Here is a 26,191-nt window from a genome sequence, read left to right on the forward strand (position 1 = left end):
ACAATTAAAAAAAAACATTCATAAAAAGAAATTCAAATATTAACAGGAACCATTTTTTTCAGTAATCAAATTAAAAAATGAACAAAGAACCAATGAACAGGCTGCAAAAATTATTAACAATTTTCGATGGTTCGAAATTTTGGATAACCTACACAAGGCGTTGGCTATGAACTTTTCCAGGCGGAAGAAAAGCGTTTTTATCTAAGCTAGAAAAAGAATTTCTCAAGAACGCCAGGGTAAAAAAACGTTTTTTAAGGAGGAATTAAGAGGTTTAGAGGAGAGATCTGATTGAAAGATCAAGATTTGGAAGATGAAAAAGGCTCACCAAATGACCATATGTAAATATATCCATTGGCAATCAGAAAAATCTTGATTAATGGCAATATTTACTCAAAGAAATCAGGAGAAAAAGCAGCAAAAAAAGAACTAAAAGGATCGTGAAAAAAAGTCAGATCAAAAACCAAAAATCTTAAAAGCAGTGTTAAAAAATGTCAAAATTTAAACTACTCGCTTTTGCCATCCTGTTTAAAATAACTACTCTAATTTGACCTCATTGACAACAAACCGTCGAAAAAGCGTGATCTTGAAAAAAAGACAAGAGAATCTACCAATACAATTCAAATTCTTTGAATGGTAAAAAAAAAGCATAGCGCATAAATAATAGCCTTTGAGAAGTTGATGTCCGCTAATAAAAACAACCAAAACCGAAAATTCAAAAAAAAGACAAAATAATTGAAAGGGTTTAAAAGTTTTTATTTAGAATATTAACAGGAAAATAAACCAAAACTTAGCGCTTTTTAGAAGAGAAAAAATTTAAATGGCGTTTTATTTGACTTGTATTACTTGTCAGCGTGTAATATTAACGACGTGGATCCTTTAATTTGAACGTTTCCGGATTTAAAGCATGATAACACTTTGCGTTTAACCTTCGCGTTTTTTGTTTGTTTTTACTTTCATCAACCAATTAGTTTATTGTTACGAAAAGCAGGCTGAGAGATGATTTTAGCGAGCAGTGAATGGAATAACATCCTTCCAACCGGACTAATTAAAATCGAGGTAAAGAAGACAAATTAGCACAAAAAGCGTGTAAAAAAACCATATATCCAGCAACATCTTGTTTTTTTTGCTAGAGAAACCTTGGTCTTATAAGATCGAAGATAACCTTCCGCTCTGGACTAGAATTAATCTTACAAGTTACAGTCAAAACTGACTCATCGGAAATTAAAACTGAATTACAGCGCGCTCGGTGATGCAATTTGCTGCACAGCTATAAATTATATAAGCTATATAATAGGATTATCTAAATTATCATAGTGTTTGGGGCACAATGCAAAATAATGCCGATTTGACAGAGAGCCGAGGCCAATGAGAAGTTTCAACTCAGCTGCTAAATAGCCCTGATAGCTGCAGTGCAGTGCTGCGAACAAATTGTGTTTAACTGATTTCAACTTACTTTCTTCGGCTGGGACGATAAATTAGATTCATTGGTTTGAAACAAGCGAATCACCATGACTATAATGGTTAGTTTGATTGGATGTGCGAAAAATATAAAGTTGGTCGCGAAATTCATGACTAATTAATTATGAAAAATTTATAACCTACCCGTAGTCCATCATCATCATCCCCAAATATATATGAACAAAATTAATTTATCTCATCAGTAAAATCGCCGTCAATTTAAATTGGGACGTTAACTTTAACTCAACAAATTGTTTGAAGTTGTAAAATTCACACATTCAGCTTGAAGTTGTACGTAAAATTTTGGTGTTTTCCAACAACTCAAGTAATGTAATTCAAGTGATCCTGATTTAAATTAATACCTTGACTGTTCCTGTGAATAGCAACTTCATCGTTAGGTTTCTAATTAGACCGTTGAGGTTAGTTTACATCTACCTGTCTTAGTTACGTTTCAGCTAGATTGTTCTAACAATTCAACATACAATTTTTCAGACCCAGTTGATGACTTACGTCATGAGTGACAACAACGACATTCTCTGGATCGTCGATGACAGTTTGGACCCATTCCACAGCATATCCAGTGGGATCCGAAAGCAGCAGCCATCTGTCATTAGAAGACTCCTCTTGTAACGCAACTGCCAAGTTGTCAGCTGTGCTTCTGGTCAACAGCACCCCTTTGTTCTCTTCACGCTGCAGCTCATTCTGAAAAAGAAACCATCTGATTGGATTAGACGAAAAACCTGTGTTTACAGGAAAATAGTTTGCTTGTTGCGTCATTATTCATAATTATCTCAAGGAAAGGAACATTAATCTTCTACGAATGATTCATCATCTAAATGATTCCAATCTTTCAGATCACGTCTGTTTCCTTAGATCTCGCAAGATTGGTTTTCTTCCACTAGAATATTGAAAAACAGAACTAATCTTCTAACAACTATCACAAAAGATAGCTTTCCTTTCCAGAATACTCACAACTAATACAACTAATACAAAAGCACAACAATACTGACAAATAATTCAAAAACATAAAGCAAACAAATTTAAGAAAAATATTGAGCAACCTCATTCAGTAAAAATGAGAGAGGCGTCATTTCCATATCACTCTCATCCAGACTGAACACAGAACTGGCTGCCCTGGACTCCTGTCTAGACGGCTGTTTGTTCACACCTGCCACTGCGGATGCCATCTGCTCATTTTGCACAAGAGCGGCGCCAATGGTCAAGGTCGACTGGTTGTGCAGAATGTCCAAATTTGTCTGAAACCGTCTCCAATTATTTTGTTAATAAGAACTCTTGTTTTTAAATATCTTTCATCGAAGTTGTAGACGCAGTTGATGAAAAAATAGTTGAAATAGTCATAACTTATGTCCCTTACATGCAACCGCCTTTTCTGTTAGGCCAAGAAAATGTGAATTCCAAATTATTTACAAAAGCTCAGTAATTTGCAATTTTGCTCACAAGGCACAGCAAAGGACAAAAAGGATTCTTTCTTTTGAAGCTATCTTCATCTTCAAAAACAAGTACCTGACTAGCGGATAGAGACACAGCCTTGGATGGAGCCCGACTTTGAGTTGTTTCATCTCGGGGTGCCTCGCTGGGTGGTACAGCTGCACCTCGTGACCCTGAAGCACCAGCAGCTGCTCCTTCGGTTGGGTGGCCAGCAGCAGGGTTAGAAGATACAGACGACTGGCGACTAGCACGCTTTCGACCTCCACCTATCAGCAAAAAGGCAACATTTCAAAGAAGTTTTTAACCATTGATGCGATTGCTAATTTCAACTTTCTAAACGTAAATGCGATTATTAGTTTTAAGTAACGTAAACACTTCAATTTTGGTCGAAAGAAATTAACTAATTAGTTCAGGCAGTCCATATGGTCAAATAGGCAGTTCTTATTAAAAAAAAAACCCATAAGCTATGGTCAACAAAATTTACAGCATTTTTGATCTCATCTAACCTCCGGAAGATACGACGAGTGAGTTTCGGATGTTCGCATGAGGTCTAATCAAACTGGCAAAGAGTTTGTTCGTGGGCTCCGGCATACCACACTCACTCGCTATCTCCACCAAACGTCTAAACATTACAAAACAAAAGTGATTCGATTTTAAAAACATTTCGTTACTACTAATTGATCAACGATAGTCATTTAAAATTTTTTAACAAAGTATTTCCTTAATCACACGAGCTACTTGACAAAAAGTTGACATTCTGCCTGCCATAATTTTCAATTTCTTTATTAATCCACTAAAAAAATCTGCAAATTGACAGATACTTTGAATCAAATAAACATAACCGACTAAACATCGGAAGAATTGCTCTCGAACGACTAGTGGGAGCTCTAATCAATTGAGCCTGCTTCAGTCTGGGGGGGGCTTAAAAGGACTTAATAGGGGGCTTCAAATCACCACATTAGACGTCAATATATACCATTATTAAAATTTAAAGCGAAAAATGGCTCCAGATTCGGCGCGCTTATCATTTGACTTTTAGTATTAAATTGCAACCAATTGAGGTCAGCTGCTTGAAATTGTGGTTGAGAGAGGTTAAGCGAAAATTTTGAAAAGACCAACACGTTTACAATAATTGCTATGACCTTCGTTCAAGAGCAATTAAAAAGGAAAAAAAAACAAACAGTTTCTACCGAAACTCACTACTCTACCTTTTATATTCTTACAAGTTTTACACCGAAATTGAACTTTTAAATTAAAGCATATATTAAGGCGTATGACTCTTATGATAACTCTCTTCTTTTGCTTATTCTCTTTCTATCTTTTAGAAGCTGCTATGTAGGCGCTAGTGCCAAGTGCTATATTGTATGAAGACTGAGTTATCGTTGCAATTCCCTTTCTAATAAAGGCTTTCAACTGTAGGTTTTTGCTAAGTGTTAATCGGAGCGCGGGTTCGCTCTTTTTCTGCTACACGTTTGTAATTCAAGTATTCTAGTAGGCAACTGAACTGTAGTGAACAGAATTGTCTGAGTGAATTTCAAAATAATAAATGCGTATTGTATAAATTTACAAGTCTTTTTCAATCAATCAAAATTTAGCATCGTCATATTAACGCTCTTTAGAAAAAGCGGAGGCGATTGGTTTCGAACCTTTAATGTTATGATTATGAACAGGGTTGCCTAGTGCGCTGTATAAATTTACAAGTCTTTTGCAATGAATCAAAAATTAACATGGTCATAGCTCTCAAACATACGGACAGTGAAGTTAGTTGCCTAACTAAATTCACTTTGGCATAATTTATTTGAAATTTACCTGCAGACCATGTTCCGGTGATCAGTGTTGAGTGGACCACAGTAAGTGAGGAAGGCAGACACCAAAACACTGTTTGTCAACAGCTGATCTACCTCACTGTGTTTGTCCACTTCAGAAGCCCAACTCACCTCTATTTCTGTCAAGCTAAAAAAATTTTTGTCAAGTTTAAATTTAAATTTTGAGGATGACCAGTAAAGTTCATATAGCAGTTTCGCACGTTAGAAAAATTGGATCTATTCTGTTTCGCCCCCCCCCCCCACTGTTTTTTACGCCCCCAGTTACAAATTATATGCTATATAGCACATTACTATGTAAAAAAATAGCACGGGCGCCTGGGGGCGTAAAAAATTTAAGCCCACTAAGCTGGGGCCCCGAAACAGAATAGATCGGAAAAATTCTATGATTGTTGAAGATTGTGCTGAAAAAAATCTGAGGATTATATCGATTATATTTTCTATTTAGAGAAAACTAGAAAAACCTGGAATTCTAGATATAGCAGCCAAAAAAATTACATTTTCACACAGTTGTTCGTTATACGACATACTTACACATATAAAAGCAAGTCTTTTGTAAATGCAATTTAACGAGACACATTCATCAGAAGAAATCAAAGCCATAAAAGATGCAGTTATCTAAATATCAAAAATTAGGAAAAGAAAGAAAAAGACGGGCCTATTCTGTTTCGGCCCCCAGCTTAGTGAGCATAAATCTTTTTTGACCCCCAGGCGCACGTGCTATTTTATTACATAGTAACGTGCCACATACAAAACATAATTTGTAACGAGGGGTCATAAAAAACACTGGGGGCCCGAAACAGAAAAGATCCAAAAAGATGATAGAAATTGTTTTCAAAATGTAAACAGCATACCCCAAACCTATTGACAAAATTTGAAAAATAAAAAATAGGGTTTAAAAAAGGTTTAAAAATAAACCTCATTTGGACGAAAAAATTGCTAAAACTGCCTAAAAATATGCAAAGCAGTAATAAAATATTCAAGATAACAATGCAATGTTGTTTAATTGCAGGAAAACTATCAAACCACTGCCTGGAACAATCAATTCAAAACTATTTGAGCAAAAAAACGAAGACAAAAAACCGCTTCAAAAGATTATCCGCGAAAATAAATTCCCTCAATTAATCAAATTATCCTTTCTCCGCCTTCTGTTTTATAATTTTGTTCAAAAATCAAATAACTACGCGTTTTCTAACGTGAAGAATTGTCCGTTTCGAAATACTCCGGCAAAAAAATACAAATCTTAAACATATGCCCTCTTCTTCCAGTCGGAAATACCGCCTGCAATATGTCTCCTCAAGTTGAAAACCACAGAAATTGAAATAAAAGTACACTTAGCTTGCAATTTTCTACCAATTAAAGGCAATTTTTCGTCAACAAAGCATTTATATCAAAAAAATATTCAAAAATACACAAAACTACCGTGTGATTTAAGAAAACCGACTAAAAGTTTAACATTCAAAAACTGTAGATAGATTTTTGCTATATCATCATAAGAGTATACCCCTGAACTGAGAGTTACAACAAATTACACACTTTTAGCAAAATTTTAAAGTAAAATGCGATGTAAATTAAATTACGGTCTAGATTCTCCTCAAATGTAATATTTTAATTCAAGATTTTTGTTCAAACCGACTTTGGTCGGAGGAGGAACTATATATTCAAATGGGTTTCTGTTCAGTCAATTTTGGTCGATCCATTAATTCATCCCAGAGGGTTGTGAAAGTTATCATTAGAAAGTCCGTCCAGCGTAGTATGTATAATTTTTAAAAAAAATGAACTTCAAACGGAGTTATCGATGTTTGAAGTTTTGCGAGCATTTGACCTATTTTCGTTCACATTTTCAGTATTGTTTCGCAATTTTGCCAAATTTTCTAAAAAAATATTTAAAATGGTTATTGATAGTGTTGTTGGTTTAACCTCTAAAGAAAGAAGAGTTTTGAACTAATTTATTCAATTTTTGGCTAAAATTTTCACTTAATTACGGAAATTCAGAATTTTTTTTATCAAAACTGCCTCGAAAAGATTCTTTAGTCCACTTTCCTTAAATTTGACGAAATAACATGCCTAAAAACAGTTGACACGATATTCTTTAACTGCAAAGAGAGCTAGTTGAACTTGCGTTTCCTTTGAGTGTTCCTGAATTAAAAATTGACAGCTCTTTGCTGATTTTACGCGAGAACTGACCAAGATGCATCATTTATTTCTGTTGTATTGACCTTTATGTCAAATTATCCATATCTACAAAATTAGTGAAAATTTAGTGTTCCAAATGAATGGACGAATAGAAATAGCAGGGTTAATTTTGTTATAATCGTTGTGTTTTAGAGTCCAAAAAAATTGGGATCTTAACCAAACGCTGTTTTTTTTAAAAAATATTTTTTTTTGCATTTTTAGGTCAAATACAGATCAAAACAATTCAAATTAAAGCATACAAATGACAAGTGCAATTGAACTCTTGAGGAGTTTCAAGGAAACATATCTAGTAATTTAGCCGAAAGTTTATGGTCAAGTTATTTAAAAAACTTGTTTTCTAAATAAATAATAGAATACAGAGCTTTGCCACTTTTTTCTCATTTTTCGGTCAAATTTTAGCTCAACGTTTTAGCTCATCAAAGACAGCACGCATCTTTTTTATGCATTAACAATTAATATTGATTGCGATTTTATGTTTTAAGAAATGGTCTTTTGGCTTTAATACTAGTTTTCACATTTTTTTTCGATTTTTGGGCATTTTTGCCATCTTTGAGGTGCTTTTTCTTGTCTTGTCACAGTATTTAAAAGTTAAATATCACATTTATGACCTTTAAACAGAAGCACATATTAATTTTTTTTGTGAATATATGATTTTAACGGCTTTGACAGCGTCTTCCAACAGAATTTAATTGAAATTTTTATTTTCGTCTTTGTTTGTCGTTCTTTTTGTTGTCTTACGAACAATTCTTAAAATTTTACGGTTCTGAGCCACATCATATCGATGAGCAAACGCATCTATTGACTGATTTTAGTTGTCAGCGAAAGTTTTTATGACTTCGAAACCAAATGTTATAAAAAAATAAATACATTTTTAAATTGTTCACTTTGCTGTCCCCTTTTGGCTACTTTACAATTAAGATTTCTCAGAGTTCACCTATAAGATCATTGGTGTTCCAGGAAGGCGCAAATGACTATATTTAAAATTTATTCCTGTTTTTCTTCTGTATTTGTCCATTGTTTTTGCAGATGTACGACATATTATGGATAATGACAGATGTATATTGACTTTTGGACGCAAATAATGTTTGCTACTTTTATTTGATTTTTGTTACTTATCCTGTTTCGTAGTCTTAATAATGCAGGTCTCATTGGCCCTCTAATGTGGCATTATTTGATTTTCTAAGCAAATTCAGTTGGAAGCAATTTTTTTTATTTATACACCATTTATTTTTCAACAAAATTTGAATTTTTGAAACTTTTATATCCCTTTCTCATTTAGAGGATAATTAAACCAAAAATGTTGAGCGGAGTCGAAACATCGTTCACAAACGCACTTTACCTGGCCTCCTTGATTTAATTGGAGTATAATCAATTTATCGGCCAGCGTGTAAATATTTATAAATCTGATTACATTTTCTGAATTTGAGTGTTAGGAATTTTAAAAAACTTCTAATCAGTGAAAGTATTGAAAACCAACAAAAATGGATTTCCCCGATACAAACTCAGATATGAGAAAATACTAGCTTTTGTATTAGTTCCCTTAAAGAGGCCAGCTGGGTTCGGCTTTCCTTCAATTTGCACCCCAATGAGTACTTCTCAAAGATACTGCCATCATACTGTTTCTGCACCTGAAATTTTTAAGCAACATTAAATCACAACAAATCATTACGGCATTGATGTAGAATTTATCAAAGGTTGTCACCAGCTAGTTTACGAGCTTTGAAGATTTTTACCAGTTATCAAAAAAAACGAAGCTGATAATATTCCATCATTTGCTGGAGTTATCATTGTTTCGATTGCATGCACGACAACTAATATAGTCAGTGGTGCTGGAGGTGAACAACCTGGCCTCAACTACTAGAAAACTTGATATGGATTACATAAAATTCAGTAGTGACAAACCTCAAGCATTTCTCGCTCTAGTCGTGGAATGTCTTCCTTTGTGAGTTGTTTTTCCTCTTCCATTTCGGGTGGCAGTAATGCCTGTCGCCTCTGAAGTTGTTCAGCTTCTTTTTCCTCCTAAAAATTTCGTTGTGCCAAACTTTGTCAATAATTAACCTCGAATGCTAAATAGTTTTTATTAAATTTTAGTTGTGTAAAATACTACGCAGTTTTAATAAATTTTTTTTTGCACCTCAACTTTAACTTTGGAAATAATTTTCGTAATTAACTTGGTTATCATAACTATGATAATTAATTCAACAGATCAGCAGTTCAATAATTCTAAATTCAACTGTCTATTTCAAATTTGCACGCGTGAGATGTTCGTTTATATTCTCCCCACTTTGGTCAGGTAAGAATAAAAACTCGTGATTGGATGATTTAACAAATTGTGAATGCAGTTGTACTTTCAATTAGATGTCTTTGAGAAAATTCGTTTCCTTCGGTGATTTCGAAGTTTCTCTGCTGATGTATGAGGACAAAAACTGGTAAAATTATCTGAAGTCCCCACTCATTGGGTGACATTGGGTAGTTGAATTTAATAAAAATTGTCCTAAACTAGAAGATTTTTAAAATTGTATCATTTCATAATTATTTAGTAAAATGACAACAATAAGTATACAACAGATCAACAACGGAGCAAACTCGATCTAAATTTAAGCATTTCTGCTCTTTCAATTAAACTATTCTTCGCGCGCTTTTTTTACAAAAAAAAAGATAATAGCAAATGACTAAAGAACTGAAGCATTTTAGCAAATCGAGTTAATAGTAGTTTTTAAGGATTTATTAACTGGGTCATCCCACTCATCTGATACATAGATGGATACTAATAACAGCAAATTATGATTACCAATTCCTTCATCTCCTGGTCCAATCTGAGAATGTCTTCCTTCTCTCTCTTCCTCGCCTCAATATTCTTCAGAGTCTCTTTCAGTGGACCACACTGCTCCGTGTACTCCAATAAGGCAACCTACAAACATCGATTGAATTTTCGAATATGCAAACACAAAACTCATAAAAAAGGACTATCTGCCTCAATTGACTGTGATGTAAAGGAGAGGGCACAAAGAACAATAAGCACTTGAAAATATTCCAGATACAAAAATTAAACCCGAAAAGAAATTGAATTTGTTCTCCAAGTTAAAGTTTAGTTTCATTCTTATCCAGGGAACTAATCAGAATCTCACTCAAATAATATGAATCGACTCAATTTTTAGGTTCAAAAACTGGTGTCATCCTACATTGTAAGAAAACTAATAGTTCATTAAATTAGCTCACCATGAAAGCAAGCAAGCTAGCCGCATCCTCCGAAGAGAACCGGACAGCTCCGATAGTGAGACCTTCTTCTACAGGGGACTCCAGTCTCTTGTTCCACTGGGCTATCTTGGTCACTTCAAGCACTGAAAAATATCGTCAATTTTTGAAAAACGTATCTAATAAGTGATCGGAATCTTAACACATGAAAGCACGAATATTGTACACACAAGCAAAAAAACGGAACTGACCAGAACCGAGATCCATTTCTAATAAACTGACTCTTTCTAATAAAACACCACATATTAACAGTGCTTAAACTTGAGCAAACTATATTTTGACTTGGGAACTGTATTTTTAAAGGTCAATTAAAAGAAAGCCCCTCTCCTAAAAGGGTAATCGGTAAGGTAAACTCGGGGAGGCAAGTCAACTCCTAAATACATTTATAAATCGTGACAGTAGTAAAAAATTAAAGCATGGGAACTGTAATTGAAAAGAGCCAATTTATTGATTAAAGGTACACAGTTTTATGGATAGTTTCGTGAAAGATGTACACACATGCAGTTTTGAGATAAGAAAACGAAGTTCAGTCCAAATCTATCTTGTGGCTAAAGAAACCAGCATCGTTACAACCAAAGAACATTACATTGTTGAAAAGATCAAGCTAAATGTTGGGCAATTAGGTGAAATTGAGATATAATACATGTTTAACATCCCTTTTTGGTATCCAAGTTGTCAATATGGGAAATGAAATTGATTCCAGTTTGAGTGCTCTCAAATTATGAATTGAAAAAAAAGAAGACTAAGATGATATAGCAACCGATAGTTGGATTGAAGTGAGGGATGAATGCGATCATATAGAATATGGAATACAAAAATTAAGTGTGACTAATCGACTAGAGAATGGTTGATACAACTAAAGGCTATGTAAGCTACTGCAACAAAAAAGAAAATGAAAAATTTAGCCCAAGTTGTTGCGTAGGACACGACGTTCCAACATATCAGACAGAAAAGCGCGAAAATCGAGAACTTAAACGGAATGTATCAGGACAGTTAAAATGTTACGGTACAACAATAGTCATCTGAAAATATGACAAGTCAAAGAAATATTATTTTTATAAATATTGAAAATATCGAGCAAATGATGGTAGAAGTTTTTTTTAATTTTTAAGACTGAAGAAAATTTCTGACGTTTTATTTAAATTTTCAAACATAAGAAAACGAAGAACAGCTAGCGAGCTCCATCTTTGTTCTATCCGTGACTGCACTCTTTGCAAGATAGAAAATAAATACTCGCTGAATAAGTTTTTGGATTGATTAAAAAAATATTAAAAGTGTCTACTGGTACCAAAGATCAAATAGTTAGAAGGTGGCTGGCATTTTCTCTTGTCTATTGACGCCCAATGTGGAAAGCGCTTAAATTTTGTGTAAGTAGTTTGAAACGGCAATTAAATAGCCTAAAAAGGAAAATACTTCCAACATATGTAATTAGTAGTTACGTTCGGCGGTTCGCAAAAATTTGATCCTTTTTGGAGTAAACCAATGCCAATGTGAAGCAAACTGCACCGGCACATAAGACAGGCACTTTTTTATCAACATTGATTAATAAAATGAGGAATTATAATAAAGTGAAACCTAATTACGCAATTTTGCGGTATTTGCTTCCGCAAGAAGTAATTTGCAGCGGCAATTACATTCCACTTTTGAACTTCTAGTGACTGAAATTTCCGTATAGGTCTCCGCTTTTTATCCGCAAAGTTTGTAACTACGCTTCACACATACAAAAAATATGAGAAAAAATTAAAATCTGGTTACAAAAATGAGTAAATTTACTCAAAAATTTGGTAACGGTAGACGCTAGTAATGAAGTTTTTACCTGCTAAGTACTGAAGAGCAAAATTGAAAACCGGAGAAGAAAACCGGAGAACGCGATAGTTTGTCTCAAACAGGCATGTAAAAGAGAAATTATCCTCCAACAGCTTATTAATCACGTGATTTTCACAAGTAGTTTCATAGCGTTCATTCAAACTCTTCCAGAATAAGTACTTTTTAAAAAATAATATAAAATTTCAGGGTGCCTTTGAACTCATGTAATTTAGAGGATTTCATTTGAGTCTTAGTGACCTTTTCTTGTTATTTATCTGGCTTCAATATTCAATTCAGAGAAACTCTTAGCCATTATGTGTTTTTAGGCGCCTTTTTCGTGGTTCTTCTAACTTTTTCAGCATCTAAGGGGTTCTCATGTTGCACGCACTTATTTTTTCCTGTTATCATATGCCGCACTGGTTCAATTTCTCTCTAAATAAATCGGAGTAAAAGATATCTGACTTTTGTCAAATATCTGACCGTTTTGGTCTATTCCCTGCACTTTTTTGCCAAAAAAATTTTTCAGAAAAATTTCAGAAAAATTTTTTTTTTAAAAAGTGTTTGTCTAGAACTTTCAAAACGGTTTGTTTTGGTATAGATTAAACTTCTCGATTTGAATAGAGTTTCAGTGTTTTGTCTATAATATGTTTAGTCATATGTCGAACAAACAGAAACAGTATCGGAAGGCCTGTTGATCACAACTGTTCTCTGGATTTCCAACCAGCAGCGGAAAAAAGTAATCAGATTGCAAATTTTATTTTTTTGGCTTTTTTGTCGTTTTGCTTCACTTCGACAAATGAGTATCTGTGATGAAAAGTGAGTAAATAGCTGCGGCTGGAGGCAAGTTTTACTCGACAAATGAGTATCTGTGATGAAAAGTGAGTAAATAGCTGCGGCTGGAGGCAAGTAATCCAGTCTTGCCGCTATCTTAAATGTATTTTTCAGCGACACGCAAAAATTTTTGCTCCCGTTTCAGATATAAATTGAAGAATCAAAACAAAAAAAACAGGTTTTCAATTTCTAGCGCAATATAAAAAATCGACAAAAGATTTGTAATCAAACAGAATTAGACTTATATTATAAAATAAAAAGCAATTTTTTGAAATCATTAAGCTGGAAGAAATAGACAGTTTTACAAATTTCATGTATCACTACTTTTGATGAAATGTTGGAAAACTGTCCATGAAGTTGTTCTGTCAGTCTTACCTTCCTCTCCTGAAGGCGAGGGGATTTTAACACCCTTTGGGTACTTAAAATCGGGTAACAGCAAATCCCCATTCTCATCTATTTCAAACAAACAATGATGTTAGTAAATTAACCTGTTAATTAAAAAATTAACAGTGACTTGCACAATTCAATTTTACATTTTTTTTACTCTGCCAGTGTCAAACATTTGCAATTCTCTTGTTCTGTCTTTGTTTGTAAAACATAATATAAAGATTAACCTGTAGAAATATCATAACTGCAAATTATTTCAAATGATTTTCTTAAAGGGTCAGTTTTTTTCAACAAACATCACAAAACACCAGATAGTAAAGTCCCCCTTCATTCGTTAAAGATTTTTAACCACCTTCCATTAGTAAATTTTCCTTTGAAAATGTTTGTTGATAATACTTTGTAGTGAGCGTAGTAAAATTGTTCCAACCAGCTTTTGGTCCGTCAATTAGAGATCCCTCCCCTGTGACTCCTGGCTCTGTGTTGGACCATTTGCCAATGTAATGCCGAAGAACCCCAACCTTAAACAATCAAACCTCATCAACAACTACCACCTTTGTACATTTTACATCAATTTAGAGCATTTTGGATATTTCTTGTAACCACGTTCATCCCATTACGTATTGCAAACAGAAACGACTCGCTAAGGGCTAAGTTAATACTCTGGTGGAGTCTTAATTCCATCGATGTTTATTTACCATATCAATAAAATCTGTCGTAAAAGGTGGTTAATATCACTAAACGGTATACGATCTGGCCATCGTGGAAAAAATGGAATAAAAAATGGGTTAAAAGAAACTATAAAGCCGGTGGCAAATTTGTATTTGAAGAAGTGAATACGGATAGTTCTGGAGGGCCGAATAATTCCCCAAATCTAAATTCTAAATATCAAAAACACTAGTTTTGTGGATCAGTCCTTTAATAGAGTTCTCATTAAACAGCGTTTTATCATTATGCCCTCATTTTCCACAGATAACTCAATTCACAACAAACTGCACTTTAATTGATCCATTTGCCTCATTTTACGAATTAATCATTCAAACGCATCAAATTAATATAATTAAAATGGTCCATAAAGAAATTAGTTTCAAGGGTAAATTTGTTATACTATCACTTCCAATATAGTTCTCACCTGTTCCTCACTCAAACCATCCTCCCAATCAATTCCCGTTGTCATCAAGTCAGTCAGCTTCTTCACGTCACTCAGAAGGGAAGATTGCATGCTCTTCCAGGTTCCTCTGTCAACTTTGCCCTCGTCCGTCAAGTCACGCAACCGTAGTTCTAGAAAACGAAAATACATAGGCTATGTGCTTATATTCAGCAGTATAGCTACATAAGCAATGAAGTTTTCGCAAAAATTTGTCTGTAATTTTCTTTTTTCAAAAATTTAATTGCAACCTTAACTATTAGCCCCCGAACAAATATCTTCATAACATAACCGTCTAAAGTTGGGTGAATTGCTCTCAAACAACTGGCGAGCTGTTGGCTTCAGGAATACCCAGCTTGGGCTTAGAGAAGTTAACATTAGGGGGGCGGAGTGGGTGTGAAGGGGGGGTTGTCAGTTGATGAGGGGAGGGGTCAATCGATTAAGGGGATTAAGGTTGAGTGGGCTGGACGAGAAAACTGTGCAAACCACCAGGTTCATGAGGCTGGACTGGGGGTGTTAGAGGGAGTGATTTAAGATTAGGAACTTTTAAGATTAACAACAGTCCTCAACATCATGAAACTGTTTGCTCATAACAGTATTGGTGAATCTCATTCGTTGTGACTAGTGAGGCATAAGGATCTAAGAGAAATCATTGCTCTCGTGGTGCTACCGGTTTATCCCAATTTTTGCGGACGAAAATCAAATGGGTCTGACCAAAATTGGTCAAGCAAACAAAAATATAATTGCTACAAAATTCGTTTGAGAGCAGTATATCACAGTTTACAAAAAAAACCGAAAAATTATTAATTAAAAACTGACATTGTTAACTTCAGCAAAAAACTATTGGTGGGAATAGCTTCCAAAATTTTGTAACTCATCAGTATATAATTTATTTATGATGCCCATTTCCCAATTTAGGGCGGAAATGTTTGGATCTGTAACCAGGATGAGGTCCTCAAACCAAAACATATCTGGACCAGACCGACAGACTTGGGTCGCGGACAGGGAGTCTAGACAGACCAGACCAAAATCGAGGAATGAACCAGACCTATCAGACTTTATTCACCCGAGACCAGACCGAACAGACCCAAGGCCAAACAGGGCCAAACTGAACAAACTTTGATTACCCTGGGCCAAACTGACTTAAACATGTAGAATTACACTGAGAGAATCATAATTTATGCGTTTCAAACTCAAGACCCAAAACCTTACATTATTTTGACTGTTTTTTAACCAAAAAAACATCCAATCGAAGACCCAATGAGAATTCAGTAATCGAAATTCATTGCATGTTTAATTATCTATCTTTATGTTTCTTAATGGTAAAAATCGGCTGCTGAATACAAAAATGGTCGGGGTTAAAATGTTTTGCAGAGGACTGGCTTCAGTCAAAAACTGATAAAAGGGAGGAGAAAAAGGCGAAGAGAGCTCAAAATAGCAGTTGGCGATCACTATATCTCTTTAAGAACGGAGATAAATTAACTACAGAAAGAAATTAAACGATCAATGATGCGATCAGAAGACAGAAAAAGAGCAAAGGTCTTGGAAAATGCGTGTGATAAGGGTAGCAAAGGCTTCTGGAAAGCAATAAAAGAACTAACTAATGAAAACGAGCCCAAACAAAAAACAGCAGAATACCCAAAATAATTCTACAAAGATTGTGTGGCGGTCACCGACAAAGAGAAAAGTGAAATGTTCAAACAGCTGCTAAAGGACGCAATGAAATATCACGAAACGGATTCATCAATAACTTCTGAACTCTGCGACAATAGCGACAATATTGAAAATGAAACAGAAGCACTAATAAATACAAATGAACATACTGAACAACCTGGCATTGTGGTTACAACAAAAGAATTTGATGAAATCTTGAAAGAGATAAGGAAAACATGCCCTGGGCAGGACAAAGTCTGCTACAAAATCCTTGAAGAAATACCTAAGAATGTTAAAGCCCTTGCCTGTCTCCTCATATATAGCTCCATAAACAACTCGTTCGTTCCAGTTAACTGGAGAGAATCTCAGATAAAAATGATACCAAAACAAGACAAAGACCGATCGAAGGCTGAAAACTACCGACCCATTAGTCTTACAACTTGCATATCCAAAATATGTGAAACTGTTGTGAAAAAAATTGTTATGGAATATTGTGAAAGCCAAAATATATTCGGCGAGACTCAGAGAGCTTACATGAAACACCGCTGCACCACAGACAACCTCATTAAACTCACTCAGCACGTCAGTGAAGCCTTTCAGTGGTCAGAAATGGTTGGTTTCGTATGCTTGGATATCGAAAAAGCGTTCGATGCTGTATGGCGCCTGGCACTCCTGCACAAATTAAACTCGATAGGGCTAAACAATTCAGTCATAAGGTGAATAAATTCATTCTTATCGCAAAGGAATGTGTTTGTGAAGATAAACTGCACTGTCAGTGATAGTTTCAGCCCGACAGCTGGAGTACCTCAAGGGAGGGTAATTGCTCCCATTCTCCTTCTCATTGGCGTCAGTGGTTTGCCAAAAAAAAGCCCAGATCTCACAGTTCGCTGACGACTTTGCCCTCTACTATAGGTCACGATCCCTCAAATTAATCGAAAAAAAATCTCCAATCATCACTGAATAGTCGAATCAGTTGGTGCAACTCATTGAAAATCAAAATTAACACAAATAAAACTCATTACCTGATCTTTAAAAACCCCTCAAAGAAAGAATCCTCTCTAGAGCTCAACATAAAAGACACAATCGATAAAATTCTTGGGTATCTTTCTTACTCCACACCTCAAGTGGAATGAACATTGCAAAGATTTAATATGAAGAGCGAACAGCAGGCTATTTCAACTCTGGAAGCTTAGTAACCTAAACGTTTAAAGAAAGCCTAATTTTGGTTTACAAATCTTGGATCAGACCACTATTTCTGTACTCAAATGCTTGCTGGCTGGATCAATCCCATGCCCTTATCAATAAAATACAAAACGTTTGAAACCGAGCCTTTCGAATTTGCCTTCGAAAACCGAGATGGTACCAGACTCAAAAACCCCACGAAGAGGCAAACTTGAAGTCAGTCAGGGAAATGCGGATTGATCTGGCCAACGGGTATATTCAAAGGGCCATCAAACACAACATACTGTCTGTATCAGATCTGATTTATAAGAAACGACAGTGCCCGCTCAACTCTTGCAAAAGCACTCTTGATCATCTAAATTACTAAATCTTCTAGCCGCATACACAACAGACTAGTGGCTAATTTGACTGCTCAGAATAGTGATCAACTAAACAGACGGAGGTTCAATCCCAGTTTAATCCCGGAAATTCAATATCAAAGATCTTCATCTTTCAAACAACAGAAATGGGATCAATGACAGAAGAAAAGCAAAAACTGAGAAAGGAAAACAAAGGAAACAGGAAAAAAAGTACAACAACAAACAGGAAAACTGATTGACTGATAGTGCAAATGAAAAACTGGCAGTCAGAAAACCAAAAGTAGCTGTCAAATGGCACAGGTGCGAAGTGCACAAAAAAGGTTTAATAAAGTAAACACAACTACGGTTCGATTCCAACTCCAGCAACTTTACATTTATTTTCTTGAGGCGTTTCCTCCATCCAATGAACTGCATCAAATTTCTAACGTCTTGAGTAAGAGGAAAGTGGCGCAGTTGTCAACAAAGTGTGGATTATTAACGATAGAAAAACCATTTTTTTCTCCGACCGCAGTCCAGCTCAATTGCCTCCAACTTTCCTTATTATAATTAATTTTTCCCCGCTATATTAACAATATGGAAAACAACAGAACAATCAGACGTGTTAAATGTATTCGGCCAGCTGCTCGCCTAGTCAATTCGGGGCCAAATACAATTTAGTATTTGTCATTCTCTGTCCATCTCATTCAATTGTCTTCATCTGTTCGGCCAGCCGCTCGCCTAGTCAATTCCAGGCTGAACAGATCACGGACGTCATCAATGCCTCTATGCGTAGTTATTGACCAACATTTACGCCTTCTTTCGAAGCCTTTCATTTTTACTGTATTTATGACTATTTTACTATTTTCCTCAACACTCCACTGATTTAAAAAGAAAACGTCTGTGAGATTAAACAAAAACATTCACTCTTGTGCTGCGCGTGGTTTGGTTTCAGTGGTTTTATGGTTTGGTTAGCGTAGCACTTTTATTTATAAATTTCTTAATTCTGTCACTTTTATAATAATGCTTTTTTAAGTCAGAAACAACGCTTTTGTAGATTATTTTTCTCCCTCTCTTCATCAATCATAACCGTTCCTTTTTTCAATCCTTTCTTTTTTGACATCGAAGCAGGACTATTTGAAATCAGGACCAACGATCTAAGCCCTAGCTATAATTGAATCAAGCGGACAGTAACATATTTGAATGAAAGCTGAATTTTTGTAACATCATGCATGACACTTAGCGCGGACCGCTAATAAAACAGCACAGCTGAGAGCTTCGGTTCGAAACCGTTCAAGTCAGTTTGTCGATTTCTTTTTCAAATTCGCAACGACTTAAACATTGAAAGAACGAAGTTTTGGATCGAAAAACCTGAAGAAACATAAGCCACCTTAGTGCATTGAACTATTACCTCGAACAAACAAGAACATCAACACGCGTGGGTTCGAGTCCCACCCACGCCTATCGAGCATTTAAAGTTTTCCCAATTCAATTTTATTTCATTTTTAGTTTTATCATACTTACCTGAAGACACTATCACACTCATTTTAAACAATTTCCACGAGGCTAGCCAAGAAAACGATCCACCAGCGTTTGTATACGTCAATTTCAGCCAGCAGAAGTCCTCCATGGTATTTGAAATGGCTGATGAGTACATCTGAGGCAGAGGAAGTGTTCTACTGCAGTTATATAGAACTCTAAGTCTTAACAAGAACTTCTCAAATTCATTTTTTTTATAAACTAAAAAACTCCTCTTACTGTGTATATAGCTTCTTTCACCTGTGGTTGTACATAAATTCAATTGTATTGGTTGGTGTTTTGCAGAGGACTGGCTTCAGTATTGAGCTGGACCTCTGGGCTTTGATCACTCTAAATTGTTTGTTTGGTGCTGATTACAGCTGAATTTCTTATTACCTCTCCAAAGAGTTGAACAGACTGAGATTTAGACCAGACCGAATTTTGGGTATGACCAGACTGAGCAGACCACAGAATGCGTATGGGCCACACAAAAGGCGCCGAAGAGAGGTTATGTGCCAGACCGATTATTGGATATGAGTCAGACCAAACAGTCCGATGATTGACTATGGGCCAGACCAAAGACGGGTATGGGTCAGACCAAACATACCCAATTCAGGAATGGGCCAGACAGAACAGACCAACGACTGGTTAAGGGCTAGATCGAACAGACCCAAATCAGACATGAGTCAGACAGAACAGACCGACGACGGGGTATGGGCCAGAACAAAAACCAGATATGTGCCAGACCGAACATACCCAATTCAGGAATGGGCCCGACAGAACAGACCGACGAATGAGTATGGGCCAGAGCAAACAGATTCAATTCAGGTATGGGCCAGACAGAACAGATCCAATTCAGGTATGGGCCAGACGGAGCAGCGCGACCAAAAATTTGTCAAGTATATGAGCTCGGTTGCACCGGACCCCCTGTCCGCGAGCCAGGTCCGTCTGGTCCATAGCGGTCTTGGGTTGAGGACTTCATCCTGGGCACACATGACAACTTGTTCTGGTTCCAAGAACTCTGAGAGGCGATTTGCTAGTTATTTTAAGTTTGCCTATACATTATAATCAATCTTCTTACAAATTGGTAAAGTTACTTACTTCCATTTGCCAGTCTCCTCGAAGATGTGAAGTCAAAATTCTTCACTTCTATTTTGAACTCCTGTAGTTTCTTCTTTCCCACTAAGTTCATCAACATTTCCAGCACAACAGCAACCAGCAGAGGGGGACTCTGGAAGTTTTTAATTCGATCCAGACATCCGCTCTCTTTGTCCACTTTTTTGCGCCAGTTGATAACCTGAAAAAAAATTGCTTGCCGAGTGGAGAGACAGGTGAAAGCAATTGAATTGATAAAAACTACTCGTGTTGGTTAATAAGTCCAAGTTCATGTTCAAGTTGATGTTTAATTGATTTAGACGGCGTCTTTTATAATCATAATCAATATTGGTCAATCAGACAAAAAAAATTGGTCAAGCCTAAAATCGCATAAGAAAGACCACAGGACTAATAAAGTTGCTACAAACTTCCTCTGAGAACAAACTTCTGCAAATTGAATGCGTCTATACATATTGATTAATTTTGACAAAAACTTTTTAAGCTGCGAGAAGATTTGGAGATGAATTTATTGTGGGTGAAAGTTTCGGATGTTACTGTGGGTAAAACAACACTGCTGAACATTATAAAAACATACCTTTGTAGAGCTACAATTGTAGCACGACACTAACGTTATCTTTTCGGCTTTGCATTTCAGTTCTGATTTCTTCCAATTGGTGGTGTAGGTCAAGAACAGCTTCGTCCAACTGACTCACTCTCTCCGCAACATTCTTCTCTCTCAACTGCATAAACTCAAGGCCAGTATCTCCACCATCGTCTAAAACAGACGACAGATCACTTTACAGAAAAAAAGAGGTTGCAGAAATCATTTCACTTCAGAATGTTGAAGTACCAAATTGATTGCCGAACTCAAAATGCAGCAGAAGAGCGGCAAAAGAGGATTTTTTGTCATTTTGTCTGAAGAGATCAGAAAATTGATGTTAAACGGAGTAAAATGTCTGCAATAAGCTGAATAATTAAAAGGATTGATAAAATTAAACTACGCTTTACCCCTGAGCAATTCAAAGTCCTGTTCCTCTAACGTGGTGTCATTTTGTTGGTCAGCAAACTCGAGCATAGCAGCCAGACTGCCGGTTGTAATTCCACACCTAATACCCAAAAATTTTTCAAACTTTTGTAAAATTAGATTACGCACATTAGGATCTTATTGATTTGTAGTATAAAAAGTTCTTCCAACATAGTTGACAAAGATGAAAATAAAATAGAATCAGAAAGCTCAGTAATAAATGTGCGTTCGCAAATAATGCTCCAACCCGGATCGTCCACATCTGCCGAAATTTTAACCAAAACTAGCAGATATAAGACAAAGCCGAAATAATAAAGTGTGGATCATGCTTTGTTAATTTAAAACTTGATGTAATCTCAAATTAGGACAGACACATATAACATACACCATTGAAGTAAATACGAGATCGGTTGTCTATTCCTTCCACTAGATTGAACGAAAATTGAGCCGAGCTGCAGATTCCACGCTTAGATGAAAAAAAACAATAAAAAATAATACATTTTCTCGCACAAAAAACAACGACTTGGTCAAGTAAACAACTACTTCTGTCAAACAAAATGGGATTCTGAACTAAAATTCGGTTCAATTTTCAAGACAAACGTCAAACATTAAATTCTCCCAATAGAGAAAGCCCTATGATTATCAAGCTTGGTTAAAGCCTATTTTATTTATTTACCGAAAACCCTTGATTCCGATTGACCAAAGACCCATGCAGTAAGCAACAAAAAAAGACCTCGGAGAAAAAGTAGCTTTTTGCCTTCTTAACGCGTGATCTGATTGTCAACACTAAAATTGAGGAAGACAACTGATTACAAAAAGAAACGAGCAAAGGTCCCGAAATAAAAATGAAAACAGATGTAATTAACGACCTCAATTTTTGTTAATACGATAACGGCAGACTTTAATAGTGAACAAAAAAATATATGCATAATAACCTCTAAGAGAAGCACAGAAAATCTGAACAAAGGAGATTTCAATTTTCTTCGAAACTTAATAATGTTAAGTTTATTCAAACAAATCATTTTATGTTCAACATCTTTAGGCTAATTATCACCAAAGACAACAAATTTAGGCAAAACGAGTGAAAAATAGCGAATACGACAAAACAGTCAGTCATTTCGCGATACGCAGAATGTTTTGGATTATAATGGCGCCGAAGTAAAAAAAAACTCTTTACCATATTTCGAAACAAGTGACCGCAGCCTACAATCAACAAATACTGCATAGTATTCAGTATTTGAAAAAAGGCAAAAATTGTTTTCAATTGAAATTGGTAACAAAAGGATAAAAACAAAGAGGCAAGTAAATAATAACAATTGATAGCAACATTCACAAAAACTAAAGTTTTCAAAAATAATTTGTGGTATCATAGTCAACAATTTCAGCTTCAGCTACAAAATGAAACCTATATACCACTGAGACTGTCTATTGGGAATCGGATGAGACATGTAATTTTTGAAAACAAAAGACAAGACAACAAAAATAAAATAGACAAGTCCACTGTTTTTTTTTCCACAAAAACCATAATAGAAGCCAGAAATTGTCTAAGAAAACTAAAAACATTAAAGATTAACTTGGCTTCACTAGAAAGCAGCTGCGAGCTGTCACTTATTGAGACTAAAACATAAGTCCAAAAGAATAACAATAAAAAGGCAAAATTCAAAAACGAAGTCAATGTTTTTTTGGAAAAGAAAAAATTTCAAAGTAGTAAAAAGCGTAACTACCAACTTTTGCTCTCTCTGCTAATCTAGCGTTACCAAAATCAGTGTTTAAATTTGATTTCCCACTGAATGGTAGAAAGATTTCCCAAATGGTTGAAAGAAATCTGAAGATTTTGAAAAAAAGATGGCTCCTCAATATCATCAAAATACTTTCGATTGTAAAAACCACAATGAGACTAACAACAGCCTTGCAATTGGATCAGACGCTTTTTAGCAACATAAAATTGTAAAACGATTGTTAACAAAATTGAGCAAAAATATCTAGAATTGGTTGAAAATTACGCTAAATGTGAAAAAAATAGGGTAAAATGAGGATTATTCACAAAAATTTTAAAGCTGGTTAACTCCTCGAAAAAGACAAAAACTGAAAAATAAATTCTTTTCAATTTACAATCATGCGCTCCACCAATCGGCTTTTTCTGATACCACTCATTTCATTCTACGTCTAATATACCAATTGACCAAAATTGACTGAAAAAAACCAGCTGTGTTGCGCTGATAATTATATTTTGGACAGTCCTTTGAGACACTGATAAAAAAATGTTGCCAGATATTCATTTTGATGATTGCTCAGTTTTAGTTATGAAAATTTTTTCTCAAATAAAGAAAATTTGGCAAGCTGATCAACTACGGTAGCCATCTTTTTTCTTGTGATAAATGAGATTAACAACAACAATGTGCACAAAAATTAACCTGGCTTTGACAAGCTCCAATGTAGTGGATTTGTCAGTGAGGAGATTGAATAGTTCGTTGCTCTCTTGCGTACTTCTCTCAAACTCGTTTTCCAGTTCTATAATTCCACTTTCGAGTGCTGTGACGTCATTACGAACATCGGACAGGGTTGAGAGGGCTCGACTAAAAATAAAAAGACTATCAGAATCTTGTAATAATATTGGACATAGAAAATGAACGGCTCAAAAGTCAGTTGAAATATACTCCAAAAAAGATATCACATGAGACAAATTTTTAATAGCCGATGAAAAAAAAAATGATTTCAAGAAAAAAATGGCAACTGCTTAAATTATTTTTTTTCGATAATGGTGAAAACTAATCATTGTTCGTTGAATACCTGTAAATTTTGTGCTCTCAGATAAAAAAGTATCGCAAAAATAGGTTAAACCCTTTTTCTATCTGATTGAATTTTTTAAACTTTCAATTTCAGTGGAAAATCATTTTTAATTCTAGGCTAGCATCATTCGGAAAAATAATTTCAAACAAAAACATGAGCAATTGACAAACATTTTGCCTAAAACCACCAACAATAGTATATCAGCATAAAAGTGCATAATAAATTGCATACAAACGGCCAACACATAAAAAAGATTTCTAAAACTCCCTCCGTAGACGAGGACTACCGAAGATATATATATATATATATATATATATATATAAATAAATATGAATATATACATATATATATATATATATATATATATATATATATATATATATATGTATATATATATATATATATATATATATGTATATAAATATGTATATATATATATATATATATTTATATATATAATACATATATATATATATATATATATATATATATATATATGTATATATATATATATAAAATACATATATATGTATATATATATATATATATATATATATATATATAATATGTTCTGTAGCCCTTGTCTACGGAGGTACTTTAGCAATCCCATTCATGTTAAACTTAAAATTTTTACCAATGATCGACCAACTAGCTTCATCCCACCTGAAATCAACTTTAAAACCACTTATAACTTCAATTAAATTGTTTGATTGCATCTCACTAGCGCTCGTAATCCAAATTAAGTTCTCCTGCCGAGTTCGCTGTCTTTCTTAAACAAGAAGCATTTGCAGGGTTTTGCTTTCCTTAAGTTTCACTGCACAGTGGTGAAGTGAGTTAGGTCTTGTTTTTAATGCCTCCAATAACACGAAACAATATCGGCTCCACCAGCGATGATCTAGTTTTGAAATTGGCAGCATGCCCAAGTACTGTCTTTTACGGAGAAAGATTTTGGTGACCTCAAATTCTGACTGCAATGCACTCAACTTTTACTTGAGGTTTTTGTCGCGACTCTAATCAGATGAAACATACAAAATTTTACTCTGAAACAGTAAAAAAACTCATGAAAAATGAGCAGCAGACGGCGAAAGGATTGAACTTAATAGTTAAAAGATACAAAGCCATCTGACAATCATGTTGATTATGATATCAATAAGTCAGATTGACCTTGCTCCAATTAACAAATCTCTAGAGTCACCTTATGTTCCGTGTAAATGGATTGAATGCCGGAAACCAGATGTTGCTTTTCCATTTTAAAAGAGTTGTTGTAAAACGAAATCAGTTTCTGTGCGTATTATTAACACTGAAGAATTGCGAGAACTTTGAATGTGTACATGTGTGACGAGAATTGATTAAAGCTGAGAGAAAACAGCAAAACAATTTGAAATTGCAAAAACTTCGTTTTGAAAGTCATAATCCTGCAGTCACCTACAAAACTTAGCCGAGGGTGTTTACAACAAGAAAATTGGTTTTGGACAAAATCCTCCTTCCAAATCTCAATATATCTCCGAATTTTTTAGGACTTTATTCAACCGAGAGGAGATTCATTTCATAACCGCGCCTAAGCCTATTACCACTTGAAATTGTTTGTCTGACATAAAAACATAACTTGATTATTCAATTCAGAAAATGATAAAGCAATAATGGACAGTCAGCCTTATAAAATCGTAATACGATGAAATCAAATAGCCGGTCATTTATGGAGGACTGCCAGTAGCAATGCGTAACGCTTGCTGAGGTGCTGTTAATCTAATTTACTTACGTTCTGCATTAAACTTGCTTAACTAACTCCTCGAGGCCCGGTGTTTTATGTGAAACCTGCTGGTAGAAGAAACAAATTGCAAAATGTTTTCGCTGAAGTGGAGGCAATCCTAAGCTCTTGGCAACGCAAATCTGTCGAATGAATTTTTAATGATGATTTTACTTTTCCCAAAATAGATTGAGAGTGGATCTTTTCGCCTCATTCAGATGAGTGCAAACTGTTTCAGTTTTCGTGCGGTGATTTATTGCTCACACAAAACGCGATTTCACCCTTCTATATGGATATCCAGCCTGGGTTCCTGAAATTTCTGATCAATGAAGATTAGAGCAACTCAATATCCATGGCGTGCGCTGGTGCTCTCCTACAATGACTTCTTCTCTGTTCTAAAACTATCAAACTCTTTTGCCGATATTCGATCAAATTATCGATCGTGACATGCGTGTTTTCACGGCAATCTTAAACATCAAATTGTATACCTTTCGAATT

The 26,191-nt window shown here is 35.1% G+C and overlaps 1 protein-coding gene across 13 annotated transcripts in view; it reads right to left on the reverse strand.

Annotated features, from left to right (window-relative positions):
• LOC142348118 (dynein axonemal heavy chain 5-like) overlaps positions 1-26,191 on the reverse strand; it is a 242,955-nt gene that overhangs the window by 49,650 nt on the left and 167,114 nt on the right. For 12 of the 13 annotated variants that reach the window (XM_075399292.1, XM_075399290.1, XM_075399287.1 and 9 more), the window contains 16 exons: positions 23,571-23,732; positions 21,141-21,238; positions 20,762-20,907; positions 20,139-20,334; positions 14,335-14,483; positions 13,633-13,723; positions 13,194-13,271; positions 10,146-10,267; positions 9,718-9,837; positions 8,829-8,945; positions 8,451-8,554; positions 4,717-4,860; positions 3,414-3,529; positions 2,983-3,173; positions 2,520-2,714; positions 1,969-2,160 (listed from right to left, as the gene is read on the reverse strand). In XM_075399292.1, coding sequence (XP_075255407.1) covers positions 1,969-2,160; positions 2,520-2,714; positions 2,983-3,173; positions 3,414-3,529; positions 4,717-4,860; positions 8,451-8,554; positions 8,829-8,945; positions 9,718-9,837; positions 10,146-10,267; positions 13,194-13,271; positions 13,633-13,723; positions 14,335-14,483; positions 20,139-20,334; positions 20,762-20,907; positions 21,141-21,238; positions 23,571-23,732 — 2,221 coding nt within the window. The remainder of the gene's footprint in view (positions 1-1,968; positions 2,161-2,519; positions 2,715-2,982; positions 3,174-3,413; positions 3,530-4,716; positions 4,861-8,450; positions 8,555-8,828; positions 8,946-9,717; positions 9,838-10,145; positions 10,268-13,193; positions 13,272-13,632; positions 13,724-14,334; positions 14,484-20,138; positions 20,335-20,761; positions 20,908-21,140; positions 21,239-23,570; positions 23,733-26,191) is intronic. The other variant, XM_075399293.1, reaches the window with a different exon arrangement.

This window comes from Convolutriloba macropyga, chromosome 10, assembly GCF_964194025.1.
Source record: "Convolutriloba macropyga chromosome 10, txConMacr16.3, whole genome shotgun sequence".
NCBI classification, from domain to species: Eukaryota; Metazoa; Xenacoelomorpha; order Acoela; family Convolutidae; genus Convolutriloba; species Convolutriloba macropyga.